General features: G+C 42.0%; 1 protein-coding gene across 2 annotated transcripts in view; it reads left to right on the forward strand.

Annotated features, from left to right (window-relative positions):
• USP40 (ubiquitin specific peptidase 40) overlaps positions 1 to 17,318 on the forward strand; it is a 3,368,940-nt gene that overhangs the window by 2,176,250 nt on the left and 1,175,372 nt on the right. For both annotated transcript variants that reach the window (XM_044075047.1, XM_044075048.1), the window contains one exon: positions 6,628 to 6,716. In XM_044075047.1, coding sequence (XP_043930982.1) covers positions 6,628 to 6,716 — 89 coding nt within the window. The remainder of the gene's footprint in view (positions 1 to 6,627; positions 6,717 to 17,318) is intronic.

Consider the following 17,318-nt stretch of genomic DNA (forward strand, 5'->3'; position numbering starts at 1 on the left):
GAAGGGGATGTTTTTTTATACATTCCCTCCCCTTCCTCTCATTCCAAATGTCCTGTGCAAAATTCAACAGGACACTCTCACAATCTTGTTGGTGATTCTCTTTTGGCTGCGGCAGCATTGGTTCCCTCTTCTGCTGCATCTGGCAAAAGGCAGTTACCACAAGTTACCTCACAGGGTGGACCTACTTTCATAAGATAAGGGGATCTCTCATCCATCCCACCTGTCCACTCTTCAACTGACACTGTGGGTGACTTTTTTTCTGAGGACATGCTGAGGGTCCTGAAGGATGCCAGGAAGTCAACTCCTAGGAAATCCTATTTATCCAAATAGAAGAGGTTTTCTGTTTGGTGTCTCTCTTGTAACCTGGACCCACTTACCAAAGATGTTCCTTTGGTTTTCTATTGTCTGTGTGAGTTACTCAATACAGGTTTGGTTTATTTTTCTATTAAGGCCCACTAATCAGCTGTTTCTGCTTGTCTCCTTTTATCTCCACCTTTAGCTTCTAGGTTTGAGGCTAAACAATTCCTTAAAGGAGTCCTTCATATTAGACCTCACAGGAAGCCTGTTCCTCCTTCCAGGGATCCTAACTTTGTTTTGGAAGAGTTGACTCAGGCTTCCTTTAAGCCTGTTGCTTCAGCTTCCTTGTAACATTGTTCTTGGAAGATGGTTCTTTTGTTAGCCATTACTTCTGGCAGACTGGTGCCTGAGTTGTAAGCACTTATGGTGTTTCATAAGGACAGCATGTCCTTTAATACTAATCCTTCCTTTATGTCTAAGGTGGTTAATGAGTTGTCACTTAATCAGTCTATTAATTTGCCTACCTTTCTTCCCTCTCCGCATTCTGCCAGTGAGAGGGTGATACATACTTTGGATGTGCAGAGACCACTCAAATTTTATTTGGATAAGACTAAGTCAATTGGGAAATCTGTTCTGTTTGTTTCCTTTGATCCTAGATCCCTAGGATTAGCTGTTTCCAAGCAAACTATTTCTTCTTGGATTTCAAAGGTTATTTCTTTTTGTTATACTTTTCATGGTAAGAGCCTTCCTTCCTTCAGTAGAGGCTCGTTATACTAGAGCTGTGGCTTCTTCTGGAGCTTTCTTCAAGTGGTTGAACACCACCTCTATTTTATAAGCAGCTACCTGGAGTTCTGTGCATACCTTTACCAAACACTACAAGTTGAATGGCATCTCTAGTGCTAGACCTGGATTTGCTAGGACCATTCCCATTCTGCATGGTTTCTTAGAGGGCTCTACTGCTTCTTCCTCCTCCCAGGTTTCTTCTTCAGCTTTGGCACTCACCCTTAAATAAGGAATACTACAGCAGTGAATGTAAGAACATAGTATGGTTGTGTAAAATTTTACCATAACAGTAGATATCCTTGCCTTCACTGTTGCAGTATTCAGTCCCTCCCTCCTTCCCATGTCCTTTCCTTCCTGGATGTACTGGTTACCTCCTGGAGTTCCTTAGGCTGGTGTTCCTACTGGAGCAATCAATTCTGAGGTTGGTACATCTGGATGTCACTTTTATGTCCCACGCTATGTAGGGACCAAACATGTGACATCTGGCATACCATAAAACTTTGGTAAGTTTTGGTATACTAGCCAATGTAGAGCTTTCACATCAGGGAAAACCTATATATAAGAAATGCTGCAGCAGTGAAGGCAAGGACATCTACTGTTATGGTAAGATTTTACACAACTCTGCTTTCTGTAAGCTTCCTCTTATTCTGCAGATTTTTAACCTTTGTCAGCACATCTGGGTAATTCATATTACTACTTAACCATATCTCATTTTCTTTCATTTCTGCTGGTTTAAGTTCCACTTTCATTTTATCCCTCTCACTAGCTATAATTTCTGAAGATATTGCTATGTTCTGCTTGTATGATTGCATCTTTACTAATAATAGGTATTGGCTGCTTTTTCACGGCCAGCTCTGGAAGATGAAGTCAGTGTGCCCTTTCATTTAACAAATCCTGCTGTGGAACACCTGTCCCGTTGCTTATTTTTTGCTTTTATATAATTAATGCGGTCTGTTCCATTTAGTTTCTCTATTACAGCAGAAAATGTAAAGTTTTTTCTGTAAGCCTCGTCTTGTAACTCTTCTGTTTTTGAAAGAGCTGCTCTTGAGAAGCTTCATCCTCAGACAGCATTTTCATTTCAGCCTCTGATTTTTTGCAGTTTTATCAGTTATTCTGAACAGCTAGTTAAAACTTCTATTTTTTTCCTGCCTTTTGTTATTTCAGTTGATATATTCCTTCAGTGATTCATTTGTTTTTATCACCTCTGAGTGCATTTGATTTTTTCCTTTAACTTGCTGGAAGCCATCCCTTGAACTAAAGCTTGAAGTGCTTTTTGCTGAACAGCTGTAGAATCCTTCCAAGGTAATGCTTTCTCTTCACATTTTTGGTTCATTTTCTTTCAGGTTTTCCAAATTTCTTCTTTACTGGCATCCGGGCAGCGTACTTGCTAGCAAGTAACTGAATGTTACCTCCAAAAACAATTTTGGTGGCAGTCCTTTTTTTCAGTTTTCGTTTTCACATTGGGAGATGCAGCCATCTTGGAAGCTATGACCTGTCCTTGTTGAAGCTATAAACTACAAGACTTTTATAATCTAAGCTTATAAAGCATGATATGATGCTTTCCATGAGTTAGCAAATTAGACTAGTTAGGCTAATGGTTCAGTAGTTACAAGCATCAGGAGTGGGGTCCCGTTTGTATAAGGGCTTTACAGTGGCCTTATTCCGTGGTTTAGGAACATACACAGTGGCAAGGATTACAGGAGGTCAGAAAGCCTTACATGTTCAGATAGAGCATATTTCAACATTTTCAGGGCCAGCAGATGTGGTAGTTTTAGCTTTGGAGAAGTTGGTTATGAATTGATCCATGGTAATCCTTGGATGTGGTTGGGAATTGGGGACTAGTTGAATTTCTGTGACTAAAGTTAGTGTGCAATATTAAATTTATCTAGTAATATGCTGACAGTAACCTTTTGGCCAGTATAGATGTCATTCTGGATTAGCTCAGAGTATTATTGGGTGTTGTTTCTTAGTTTCCTGACATAGCTGAAGAACAGTTTTAACTTTTCTTGGTTTTTGCTGCTGTTGTCCGTTCATGTTTGGCTTTGACCTTCCTAATGGTGTTCTTGTGTGGGCATCTTTGATTCCTGGAAAGTTTACAGCTTCTCTGATTTCTTCAAGGCAACCTTTTATACCCAGTCATATCATGTCTGACCTTGATGGAGTGTACCTTAATTTGCATGTATTTCATTATTGGGACCTTCACTGGTTTACAGTCTTCACCAACAAGCAACACACCAGCAAGTCTTCACAGTGGAAGCAACTGAAAAATCTTTTTTTCATTAGTCTAAGGCAGTGGTGCACAACCTTTTTGTGGGAAGGGCCATTACAGTAATTCTTAATGCATCTGCAGGCCATCTCAAAACATAGTAAGTCGTTACGAGTTAACAGTAGGTACAGGTGACTTGGCATTTTTACTTACGATATTAGTAAACTGCAACATAGAATTTACTACACTTAACAATACATTAGTAAAATGAGTCACAGTATTCACATTAAATGTGATTACTCATTGTTACATCACAGCAAGAGGTTCTCCCGTTCGATTCTCGGCTTGGCTTGGGAGTGCCTTCAGTGTGGAGTCTGCATGTCCTTCCCGCGGTTGGGTAGCGTTCGAAAGACATGCGTGCATAAATGAGCGTGCCTTTTTGGAGGTTGGGTGTCGAGCTGGCACCTCGGCGTTTCGTAAAAATCTACTGCCATTCATTAGCGGACCAGAGTTCCGCTGTGGCAACCCCTTACCGGGAAAAAGCCGAAAGACAAACAAACATTTCAAACATACTTTATTCTGGCTTGCAGCCATGACTTAATACAAACTCTTGCAGAAAGTTACTACTGTTTACAGACTACAAGTTATAAACAACAAAAAATTGTTACTTCTGTGGCTAAAATTAGAGGTGTGCGCAATTGCAGTCAATTAGGAACGTAAGCACGTGGTGGAAAGTTTGTGTGACTGGAGTAGGGCATTGCATTTTTTTTACTTTTTTTTTTTTTTTTTTTAAATCTTTTGGCTACTCTCTGGGGAGCAGATGGCCTTGCGTTGCGGGCCGGACATTGTGCACCACTGGTCTAAGGGATCAATTTTAGCACTATAACCTCCTCCTTTTTAAAAGGTCTCTGGGTTATAGAAAGTTTTAACCGTTCTTTATATTTTTAAATCCCTTTTGTGTTCATTCTCTGCTGGGTCTTGTTTTTAGTTTTTTCCTCACTCAGCTTTACTACTGGAAGATGTTGCATCTTAGACTTTTGTGGGACTTCCACTTTTTCAAATTCATCTCTCATTTCAGTCTGTTTACCATCATAGTCCTAATGTTCTCTATAAGTATGCAACCCTCCAGCGCTTTTAATTTCCTTTTCCTGGTAGTGGCGTTTAATGTTTTACACAGTTCACACACAAAACTGTTCACCATACCAAAGTCCATTTATGGTAATTGTGTTCCAGAAGGTCACCTCTTTTTAGACTTCTGTGGGAAGAAGTAGGATCATATCTGTCTGAAGATGCTACCTGTAAAAGCAACCGTTAAATATCAAAAATTAATAAAATACAGAAAAAGGAAGTACCACAGGCGTAATGTGAACCAATTCTGTCCAGATAACTGCAAAATCCATGTTTTTGAATTGCTAAACATCCAGATTAGAATGAGTTACTTGCTGATATATCACATTTTAAACAGCCATTACAAAGAATAAGAATTGAAGGTGGCTCAAGCTGAATATAATGGCAAGCATCTGACCTGTTGTTAAGTGCAAGACTGATGAAGGCTTAAATCAAACTTTGGGTACTGTTAGGAAAATTCACACCAGTATAGGGAACTGAGGAAAGCAGCAATACCCATGTGTTAGTATCTGCTGAAATGCTTTCTCTTAAAATAAGAGCCTGCTGTAACTCCAGTTCTTTGAGAGCATCTTAGCCAGCTGTTAGTCAAGTTTAATCTCTTTACCAAAGGAAAGATAAAGGATTATTATGCTTGGTCATTTGGGAGCAGGAACTAAGTGAATGGGGGGGGGGGGGCTGATTAGGTGCCTTCATTTTATGTTGATGGTAGTAGTTTGTGGGCAAGATAGATTATTGTACTAAAATTGCTGTATTATACTCCTACCTCTTGTCTGCCTCCTGTTTAGTTGAGGTGGTTGTTTTAATGAATACGAGGATAATTAGAACTTGCTGACTGAAATGTTCTTGTAATATCTAACTTTTGACTTTACCCATTTTACCTAGTTTTAATTAAGCAAATAATGTTATATTCTATTCATTTCTTAATACATGATTTGCTCATTTCAGAGTCTGTGGAAATTTCTTTATTTTATTTATGTTTAACAGCTGACTCACCCAATGGGGATATTTCCCACTTTCATAGGTTCATAGCCAAGTACTAGGCTAGCTCCCCTTGCAGGCCATTTTAAGCCTAACCTGTTTCCCTTTCAAAGATGAGAAGAGCACATAAGGCTTTGTGCCAGAATAAGGCTTAAATATTGCATGCAACATTTTTGGTTACAAGATCACACACATTTCACATCTTTTCAAGAACAGCTTCTTTTCTTATAGATTTGGTTTATTATGAAAGTCATAAGACAAGAGTCTAGCACTTGGATGAGCAAAACATTTTACACAGCTATTAATGAGCAAAAGACTAATTTAAAAATATTTTTCTCTGCTCAGAGCCCTTAGTTTATCTTGTATTATTATACCTTGTATAGAATCTTTATTTCCATTTCAAGTCAGTTTTGGTTAATTCTGCTTTTAACACCTGTCTCAAAGTGTAGTTGTCTACCATTCATACCTCACAACTATCCCTGATTTTTTCAGAACCTCCCTGATTTTGCCTAATATGTTTGTGCTATCCCTCATAAAATTCTTGATTTTTTGGTAAATATTTAAGGTTTATAGTCCATCAGTAAAGCCAGACAGTTTCATACTTTTTATTGTTCAGAAATGCATGTTGATATAAAACCCATTGTTCTATTATTTTTGGGACTTTGTTCCCCACTGTTGCTGACTTTGTCAAGAATTCTTGAGCAAGTAAGTTGAGAGGTATCCTATTTCTTACTGGCTACCTAGGACATTTAGAGGCAAATAGTTATCTCTGCTGCAAGCTCAGAAAAGTTTGCTAAAAGTATTAATCTGAAGCAGAACGTGTATAAATTTGTCACAGGTAGCAAGATCATTGTGATACAATATGATGTTTGCACTTGGATAAGGAATTAGTTACAGTTGGTACATCATTTCTGCACCCTCACACACACATACAGCATGGGTGCATGACCTAAAATTTGGAAGTGCTCTCTTCACTTCAGAGTTGCACTTTGATTGTTATCACTGTTTCAGGAGGGGGTGGAGTTGACATACTCTGTATTCTTTCAAATTTCTGCAGTCCTGTTAGAAATGTTTTAAGATCAGTTTCGAAAGTTAAGCACATGATATCTGTGAACTAGCAAAAGACTGCAAGTCCTATGTTCAGTTGCGTTTTTTTGCAAATGCAGAGAAATAGAAACTGTTATTGCAAAATGCAGTCTGATTCTCTAATACTGTTGCTATAACTTTGTTTCCAGTGGGTGAAGATGTGAGTATGAGAGAGGCCAAAATAAAATCAGGAAGCACATTAGGATTGTGCAGTGGCAAAGCACCAACTGCCACTCAGGTAATGCTCTACAGTTCTAAAATGGTTTTAAAACAATGTTCAATAGTATTGTCTGATTTGTAATGAATGCAAAGTTAACATTTCGGCATTGTCTTCAACTTAATTTGAAAGAAGCATTTTAAAAAAAAAGATGTTAAAAATGAACACCCACACTATCTCAACGGTCTTGACAATTTTGTATGTAGTCCTTTTGCTGTCCTAAAGACTGATTTGTATAGTCACTATAGCAACTTCTGCCTAGTTACATCTCTCATCCTACCTCCTCCTTTCTTCTCCATTCTGTCTTTGCTGCAAGCCGTGAAATTATTGAAAAATAGCTGTATTGCTGCAAGTTACAGAATAGTCTGTTTATAGCCATATAATTGGGAGATAAGTTGTGTGACATGAAAATTATGTATTGAACCAAATGTGCATAAATTGTAGTACAGTACTCTGAGATTTTGTAATGTCAAAGAACTATGCATTCAGTCAGCTAATCCTGTACCTACTGTATGATATTACAACACAATTTGGGCCATTTCCTACTACATTTTGGCACTTCATTTATTTGTATTATACAGTGTAATTGTACTACATTATATATACACTGTCTGTAACTGTATTACATATGTTGTAAATTACTCTGTTTCCTGCGCATGGAGCTTTTCTCTCTTTGCCTCCACTGAAAACAGGTTTTGTGGCCCATTCAGACTTTCTTGGTAATCCAGTGAAATAAATTAATAAGGTCATTAAGGTCATTAACAAGCAAGAACTTAATGGCTTGCCCTCCTATATGATGTTAAGTCATATGCTACTGCATAGACTGTCCACAATCACTCTTACTCATTAAACAGAGGATTTATAATTCCTTGCATTTGATAGCCTGGTTTGTGTTTTGTGCAGATCACTTATTTTCATTGGTTCTGGTTCCATGGTGCAGAATATTTTTGTCCTAACTGTGCCTCAGCTAACCTTTGAGGACCCAGTTGCTTGCTTGGTGGAACTGATAGGATTGAAAAGTTAGTGCTTCCTAGAATTTCTAAAACTGGATAGTACAAAGAATTATAAATGGGCAAATTGTGCATTAATCCCTAATTGGAAAATGAGTGTTCTCCAGCAAGATGTTAATGTACAAGTAATGCCTGCTGAAAAACAAGTCTGCATGCATGCATGTATGTGTGTATTTCTATCTATGTGTATTTGTGTGAGTCTATATGTTTGTGTGTGTGCTTATGTATATGTGTGCGAGTCTGTATGTGCTTCTGAAGGTGTATATATGTGTGTCTTTGTGTACATTAAATACTTAAATAATTTATATTTTGGATGTAATATACATCCTCCAACCAAAATTACATATAGTAAGCAAGTTTGAGACATTTAAGGGGAGGAACTGTTTTACATCAAAATATATTAAAAAAAAACAAATGCAAAATAATTTAAGTGCTATCCCATTCTCTAAGAACAGTAATGCCCCCCAGGGAGTGTGTTGTGGAAATAATGCCCTTCCAGTGGTGTAGAGGTGCTTCGCCTGTGTTGTTGGGCCACAGAACACCCCTGGGCATGCATTATTTCCACAGTAAAATGTACCCAGTTGGGCATTATTGCTTGTGTAATCGTCTTCTTAGCAACAGGAGAATGAATGCATGTATATAAAAGGATATGGCAAACTCTGTAGAGTTAATGGCTGCTAGTTTCTGACCCCTCTAGCTCTTTTGCACATACCAGAGGAGGAAAATCTGTAAATGGAATTAGCCCTTGTAGGTGCTGAAGGCAGCAGGCAGAAGTACTTGAAATACTATTACCCAGCTAGATTTTCCATATTGCAGGCTAGCATCACTGTTCATTTTTATGTAGGTATATGCATCACCAGGCTAAAATAATCAACCCACTTAAGCTTGTCTCTTAACTGCCATAATTGTAACCATCATCTTGGCTGTAAACATACACTTTTGTTTAAAAAAAGAAACACTAAAAATGAATCAGATTTAATGCAGTTCCTTTATTATACTCTTCTACCTAAATGAATTATCAGCATCCAATCTTTGATATGCAGTTGTATTTATTTTTTATTTTGCTTTCTTAACAGATTGATTTTATTCATTCAATCTATCCGATCTGATCGCCTTTGAGACGCTTGTTGGGTCTGACTTGGCAGTATTAGTATTCTGGCCTTGAGCCCCTTTAAGATCTTCCCTTTTCTAACAAACTAGTGACCAGTGTTGCCTCAGATCTCATCTCCACAATACCCTCTAGGCCGAGGCAGTGTCAGAAATGAGGAGTTGATGTTGGGAATTGATGCTGTCTTCAGAGCTGTCTTGTAGGGCTTCTTTGATGGTGTCAAAGACTTTGGCATTTTAGTCTTTCATTCAGATATCCTCCTCGAGGCAAACTACCTTCTCAGCTTTGGAGATTCTGTCATCTGCTCTGATCATTTCTCCTTTCGGGAAAACTGATCTGGCAGCTGAGGCATTGTCCTTAGACCTGGCAAAGGTTAGAATGGTTTTCCAGGTGAATGGGAGGATGATTGCTTTTCCACAGAGAGCAAAAACATGGGCCTTCTTAGGATTGGCTCCACCCCAGGACTCCCATTCTTTCTCACCTTTCTCCCTTCATGCATTTTGAGACAAAGTTGAGCTCTGGGCTTCAAAATTACTACTCCACAGCAGATAGAGTCTTCTGAGGACTAATGTACCAAGAAAGAGGATGTGCAAGAGGAGGCATGTAGTGATACCAACTTGGTTGATCGAGTTATTTCCCCAAGCCCTTCCTTCTAAAGGCTCCTCCTTTGGTAAGGTTTTGGAGCTTGAATAACAGAAATCTTGGACCACTGACAGCCCCCCCCCCCCTTTTTGAAGCCTACAGCTCATCATCATCTGCTTCTTGGGTGGTCCCTCCAGCTGATAAGCTTATTTATGTGGCAGTAAGGTCTTGGCAAGAACCTGACATGTGCATAGTGGTGCCAATAAAGCTGTATAACATCCTTAGACTGCCCAAGGACATGCAGCACTAGCTAGCATCGCCTCTGTTAGATTTCAGCATTGTGGTAGCAACAACTAAGAAAGAGATGACTGATGATTCTTCTTAGAGTCCTGGACAATGAATAAATTATTGAAGCGGGTGTATGCTTCAGGCACATTTGCCTTAAGGACACTGATATACTCCACCCACATGAGTCGCTTTCAGTGGGACTTGGCTCATCAGGACCTATCTACTGTGAAAGCCCCCTATCATTGGATACCAGGAAACAGAAGTAACCATGTTTAATATATCAAACCTCTTCGTACTCCTCATGCATAATGCATCAGATGGAGTAGTGACAACAGCTGGGGCCAGCATGACTGTGACTTTGCCGACCACTTCAAAGGCTGTTTCACCAATGCCCCCTTTAACAGGTCCTCATTATTTGTTCTGTCTGTGAAAGAGAAGATGTAGAAGGGTGAAGAAGATGGTAAGGCATTCTCTGCAACTGGAGTAAAGTTTGCTGCTCCTCAGAGATTATACAGCAGGAGCCAAAAGGGGCCCAGATCACTCTGGTTTAGAAAATCCAAACATCAGCAGTTAAAAGCACATTTCGAAATGGCACACACGACCTCTTTAATGGAAATAGGCTCAGAGGCAAAGTCTGCAAAACCAAGGATATTGTTGCTCTTCTATGACTGCCACCCACAGTGTCCCAGAAGGGCTGCCTTACTGCCCCCCTGGTTGCAGTCATGGATTATCTGTTCCTTTATTCAGCTTTGTGAGAGGCCATTATGAAAGACAAATGAGTAAAAGGGATTATATCCAGAGGCTATTGTATACCTTTTTTTTCATACCCCAGGAACCTAGACAGCAACTGCCGAATGTCCCACCCAAGTCGGCAAATGCAGTGGAAACTTAGATTGTATCTTTGTTCTCCAAAAGAACCATCTAAGAGGTCCCACCAGATTAGACAGGGTAAGAATTTTATTAAAGAAAATCAACTAGAAAAGGGGTGAAAGCACTAACTGGAAATAATCCTGCAGCTGCTCAGCAAAAAAAGCAGTTCAGGTTTCAGCTTTGGTACAGGAGATGGCTTCTAGAAATTTAGAGGAAAAATAAATCAAATATAATCAGAGGTGATAAAAAAATAAATCAGATGTAATCAGACGTTATATACTCCTTCAGTGTTTGATTTATTTATATCAGATCAAATAAAAGTTGGAAAAAATAGAAGAAGCTTTAACTAACTATTCAGATGAACTGATAAAACTGCAAAAATCAGAAATGAAGAAAAGGCTGACTGAGCATGAGACTTCTCAAGAGGAGATGTTTCAAAAAATGGTAGTTAGAAGACAGCATACTCAAAGAAAACATGAGATTTTCTGTAGTACCCGAGAAACTGGAAGGAACCAACTGTATATATATTTTGAAAGCATGAATAAACAACTTGACTGGTATTCTACAGTAGGATTTTTTTAATTGAAAGGCCACATAGTGTATATGTTCCAAACCTGGCCATTACAAAGCAGCCAAGACCTGTATTAGTAAAGATGCAGTCATACCAACAGGAGAGTTGGTCCTGACAAAACTGTAGCAAAAGGGAAAAGTATTAAAATTGGAGACTGCAGAGCACTTTTGGAAAATGATTATTCATTGTGCACCAGGCAGAAGAGAAGCAAATTTATCCAAGCAATCAGGGAATGTCAAGAGGCAGGTGTGAAATACAAGCTGTTGTATTAAACTGTCTTCAGAATATTTTTCCTGGAGGATTAAAGACATTTTTATGCAGAACAGGTTGAAGAGGAAATACAAAAGTTAATCCAACAAAAAGTGAGCCATCAAACAGAAGGGGGCTGTATTTCTCATTTTTCTGTCAGTAAAGCTCATAGAGAGATTTTGCCAGTAAAAATCTTCCAATGTTCCGAGAGAGAGAAAAAAGCACAAAAGGTGGACTTGAACCAGAGTCTGATTTTAGAAGTTGGAGAGTAATAGGAAGAAGACCAGCAACACTACAATTAATTAGCAAATGTGAGATTATAAAGCATCAATCACATTTGTGAAATATGGCTTTGCAAAGAAAAGTGGCTGAGAAAGATTGGACTTTTGTTGACGTTGTCAAACTTGTGGGTGGACTGTAAAGCATATACCCCTCTGTATGTCATTAATGTTTAGAAGGACACTGAAAGAAAAAAGTACCTGTAAGTGAAACAATTCTGTTCTTAATAGTGTTTGTATAAAACATTTCATGGTATAAGTTGCATGGTATATAGTAAAGAAGTTTGGTGTATTTAGTCAGGGGTATTTCAAATGTGGGGGAAAGGGTGAGTCTCATAATTGTCAACCTCTTAGCACAAGAAATCTCAACAAAGCCTAAAATTATGGGGGAAAGGCCCACAAATATGGACAGATTTTAAATATTTCTCTTATAAACGTAGGTAGCATGATTTGTGTTAGGATGCATTTTCTAAAGGATATAAATTCTGAAACTCAAATGTCGGTCATTATTTAGTGAATTAAATCTTCAGCAATTTGCTAGGACCCCACAGATTTTATGAAGAACAGACCAAAAGTATGAAACAATGAGTAAAACAAAGATGGGACAAATAAAGACCTTATAAAAAATGCTAAAAGTAGTACAAAACATAAAAGACGGTCACCATGACTGAAAATAAAAACTTTTTAATTCCAAAAACCACACAGAGAATGAGTGCTTTCGCATATCAAATGTGGTCCAATCTCTCCTACATTCTTGCTCACAGGTTCGGAGCCGAACATCGGCTCCGACTCGGCCAACTATTTTTCTAGCACTAAGTCTCTAATTGGCTGGGCTAACCTGGTATCCGATGTTGCACTGCTCCATAGTCCCAGATCTCGTTTGCCGCTCGTGTAGCTAGGACGTGGTCTCGCTTGGCTCTGGCTAAGTAGCTTTAAAACTTCTTTATTCTTACTGATATTTGTGTTTTTTCCTCACAAAAGCTATTTTATTAGCTATTTGCTCTTGTTGTTTAGCGTGTCTTGTGGTGTGAGTGATTTTTGTTGGTATCCCTCTTTTCCGATAGGCTAGGCCTGTTTAAATTAGAGGACCTAGTCCTCCCTCCATTGTATTCTTTTGTCCGATTTTCCTGTGGAAAAAGCATTTTTTCCTTGCTTCTGTGTGTGTGGGTTAGTCGTCTCAAGAATCGTTTAAGTTAGAGATTCTTGTCAGTAGTTATTAGCGGTAGTTCCCACCTTAACTGTTGTTGGACTAGGGGTCCTGTTGCTTGTTTGTGTTGTGTGCAGTGGGTTTTTTTTATGTCAGGAGCTAAAGGAACATAAACCCTCCGGGTTTAAGAAATGTTCTAAATGTAGCTACAAGATGTCCATAACAGATGGACATTCAGTTTGTGTATACTGCCTGGGGGCCATACATTTACAAGAGTCCTGTAGCTTTTGTCATGCCTTCAGTCCGAGGGTGCTACAGGAAAGAAAAAATAAACTTATACTGAAGGGTCTTCTAAAGCCTTCCTTTGAGGAGTCCTTGGACTCTTCCTCTGGTTCACAAACTAAAGCCAAGACTTCTAAGGCTAAGAAGAGATCTCCAACTCCATCTGTTTCATCGGAGCCACCAGAGAAGACTACCAAATTGGATTCTACCTCCTCGGCTCCCTTGTCCTCGGGGCTGCAGGAGGTAGCTGTGGTCCTTGAATCAGCCTCGGCTCCAATTCTGTTAGAGCCCATTCGGAGCCGGTCTCCTAGTGTTAGAAATGGATCTCCAGATAGGAGATCCCAGTCACCTTCTCTCTCCTCCAAATCCTTCAGACTCTCTGATTTGGATGTGGATAGGGTGGTCCAGAGAATCCTGCAGTCGCCTGTGTTGGCAAAATTATTTTCGGCTCTGACCCAGTCGGCTCCGGAGCCAGTCCCAATGAGTGCACCGATGGTTCCTCCTCTGAGCACCTCCTTGTCTTCGGAGTGTTCTGCTCCGGGTGATGTTCTGCCGGCTCTGATACCTCTTAAGGCTTTATCGGTGCCGACGTCGGCTCCAACCATGTCGGCTCCGTCTTCTGGTTTCGGAACTCGGGTTTCCTCTGTCGGGCCCGAGGGGGATACTTCGGGACTTATGTCGGTTCCGAGCCTCCCTCTTGGTGCTTCAGCTTGAGGAACTTCGGCTCCAGTCGTGGCCTCGGAGGTTGGTCGGCCCTCAGATTCGGGGGGACCCGCTTTCGAGGCCATGAGGAGCGCACTGGCCAGATCTTCAGTGACATCACCCAGATCGGTCATTCCGTCCCCTTCCACACCGGCGAGAGCCTCTGATGTCCCCCTATTGGTTGATGGCAGAGCCCCAAGGTCTGGGGATACCCCCATGAGCGATCCCCAACTTTCTGAGGGCCCCTCGGAGTCTGTGCCTGAGGAGCCCCCAAGAAAGAAGTTGTGCAAGAGGAAGCACATAGACTCCCAGGACGAGTCTCTCACTTCTGATACCAACCTCGAAGAGTCAGTGGGGTCCCCCAAGTCATCCTCTGATGACGTCTCTTTCTCCAACATCCTGGAGATTTTGAGGCAGAGAGGCGGCTGGTCATCCAAAACCCCCTCTGAGGAGGAGTCGGTATTCCTCAAGGCCTTTGGGGCTCAACCCTCCACCTCCTGGGTGTCCCCACCCTTCGATGAGCTCCTAGATTTGATCTGTCAAAGGGTGTGGGAGACTCCTGACTCAGTGGAACCTGTACCCAGACGCCCTAATAAATTTTTGTCAGCTCCCCCTGGGAAAGAGTTCCTGTGGATGCCATGGTGGTGGCGGCGGCCACTCAGTAGGAAGTAGCCGAGTCTTCTTCCTCCATCCATCCTCCTAACAAGGAGTCCAGGAGTATGGATCGGTACGGGAAGCATACCCTCTCTTCAGCGACCTTCACCCTTCGGTCTCTGAGTTATCTTTGTCATTTTACTCGGCTCCAGAGAGATCTCCTTAAAGAGTTAGGAGATACTCTAACGGGTAACGTACCTGAGGCGTTAACACAGACGGTTAATGCCCAGCTGTCTACTCTTGGCTCGATTGTCAACTCGTCCATGAGGCTCATATCTTATGCAGCCGAAGGAGTGAGCAGGGCAGCTAGCTCAGGTGTAGCCCTCAGGAGGCAAGCCTGGATGCGCCTGTGTCATTTCGTGGAGGCCTTCAAGTCTTCCTTCACTGACGCCCCCTTTGATGGGTCCTCACTCTTTGGGACCAAAGTGAAAGACACCCTCACCAGATGCTAGCAAGAGGGGAAGACCCTGTCTGCCATAGGGGTCCGTTTTTCCCTTCCATCTAGGCCTTACCCCAAGGCTCAGAGGGGAGGAAAAATGTGGTTCAAAAAGTCACAGACGTTTTTCCCTGCCGCTCAAGGTGAGTCCCCCTCCAGAGGCAGAGGAAGGGGAGGCTATTCTGGGAAATGCCGCCCTAGGGGCAGAGGTGGCCCACACAATTCAGGAGACTGTGATTCCTTTCTTGGGCCTTCCTATCATCGTCCCTGATGTATTGCCCGACTGTGCTATTCCGGAGCCAGTCGGGGGGCCGCATTTTGTTGTACCCGGAAGCCTGGGCAAGTATCACTCAGGATCGATGGGTGCTTCGAATAGTTACCGGAGGTTATTTCATCCCATTGTTATCAGAACCCCCGCCAGCCAAGAGAATCCCAGACGTTCCACCCAGTCAAAGGGATCACGCAACACTAGAAATTTCAAAGTTGCGGGAAAAAGGAGTCATCCAACCTGTCCCCTCAGACCAGATCGGATTAGGTACTTACTCGAGACTCTTTTTGGTGCCGAAAAAAACAGGGGACCCGAGACCCATCTTGGATCTCAGCCGACTGAATCACTACGTTCTAAAGTCCAAGTTCCGAATGGTCACCCTTCAGTCTATTTTTCCGTTACTGGGAAAAGAAGTGTGGATGTGCTCCATCGACCTCAAGGATGCTTACTACCATATCAAAATGGACAGGGCATCCAGGAGTCACTTGCGCTTCCGGCTGGGAGCCAGTCATTTCCAGTTTCATGCCCTGCCCTTTGGTCTCACCACAGCCCCCAGGGTATTCACCAAGTGTTTGGCAGTGGTGACAGCTCACCTGAGACGTCAAGGATTCCAAGTGTTTCCATACCTGGACGACTGTCTCCTCACCGCCCCCACCAGGCATCTTCTCATTCAGGCCAGAGAAACGACCATTGCCCTTTGTCATCAACTAGGAATTAACTTGAACTGGGGAAAGTCTGCCTTGCTGCCCTCACAGCGTGTCACATTTATAGGTGCAGAGCTAGACACCATTCATATGCGGGCGTTCCTACCCCAAGAAAGGATAGAGTTGTTGCAGGGTCAGGTTTGCGCGTTGTTACCCCTCAAGAAGGTTCAGGCCAGACGGGTTCTGCAGCTCCTGGGATCCATGGCAGCCACCATTATGTTAGTGCCTCTAGCCAGATTACACATGAGGCTTCTGCAGTGGCTCCTCTCTGACCAGTGGTCCTTTCAGAAACTTCCCCTGTCCCATTTGATCCTACTCACTGATCTATGCAAACAGGACCTCTGTTGGTGGCTACACTCCGCCAACTTGAACAAAGAGAATCCATTTATTCCTATGCCACCAGTTGCCATGGTGACCATGGACGCCTCCCAAATGGGGTGGGGGTCATTATCTTGGCAGGACGGTCCAAGGCACGTGGCAAGATCACGAGGTACATCTACACATCAATGTTCTAGAGATGAGAGCGGTGTTACTGGCGTTGCAAGCACTGCAGAGCTCTCTCCCCTAGGAATGATTGCAATTCACTTGGACAACATGTCCGTGGTGTGGTACCTGAACAAGCAAGGGGGAACCAGATCTTACCCCCTATGCAGAGAGGCCATGTGACTGTGGCAGTGGGCAGTGTCTTACCGACAGTTCCTTGTGACAATGCACATTCCGGGGAAGGCCATTGTGATAGCAGACAGGCTAAGCAGATCTATTCTGATGCGTTACGAGTGGTTCATGAACCGCCGAGTTGCGGAACAGATTTTCAGCAGGTGGGGTAAGCCTTGCTGCGATCTTTTTGCCAATCCCCACAATGCCAAGTGCAGCAACTACTTAGGTTCATAGGTTTATACTAGGCTATCTGCCCAAGGGCATTTATAAGCCTAGCTCAGAGTTTTGTGGCTTTCGCCACCCCTTTAGTTTGGAGGATACTATGCCCATTATTTTGCTGTGCCTCTGTCAAGCAGTGACACTGAGATAATCCCTGGGGTATATCTGCGATCTCCCATCCATTGGTCAAGATTTCTCTTGAACAAAGCCAGCGAGGTGCTCTGCCTCACATGTACCGGGATTTTGTTCCACAGCATAGGGAGTCTCTGGGTGATGAATCTGTCCCTCCAGCACATCCTATTAATAACCGTGTCAAGGTTTAAGTCTCCCGCCCTTGTAGTTCTGAGGGATCTAGATTTTTTGAGGTGAAGCATGTTCATCAATTCTGGGTTGGACATGGCCTTGTATGTCAGGCACAGGTCACCTCTGAGCAGGGTGGCGACTGAATAGAGCTGCAGTTCCTTCAGTCGGGCAGCATAGGACATATTTTTGAGACCCTTTATTTTTTTGGTGAGGAATTTTTGGGGCCTTTCCAGTTGCTGCAGGTGTCGTGTCAGATACATTCCGAATGGGGCATTGTACTCAATCATTGGTCTGA

This window comes from Protopterus annectens, chromosome 6.part0, assembly GCF_019279795.1.
Source record: "Protopterus annectens isolate FY-2018-M chromosome 6.part0, PAN1.0, whole genome shotgun sequence".
Lineage (NCBI taxonomy): Eukaryota > Metazoa > Chordata > Ceratodontiformes > Protopteridae > Protopterus > Protopterus annectens.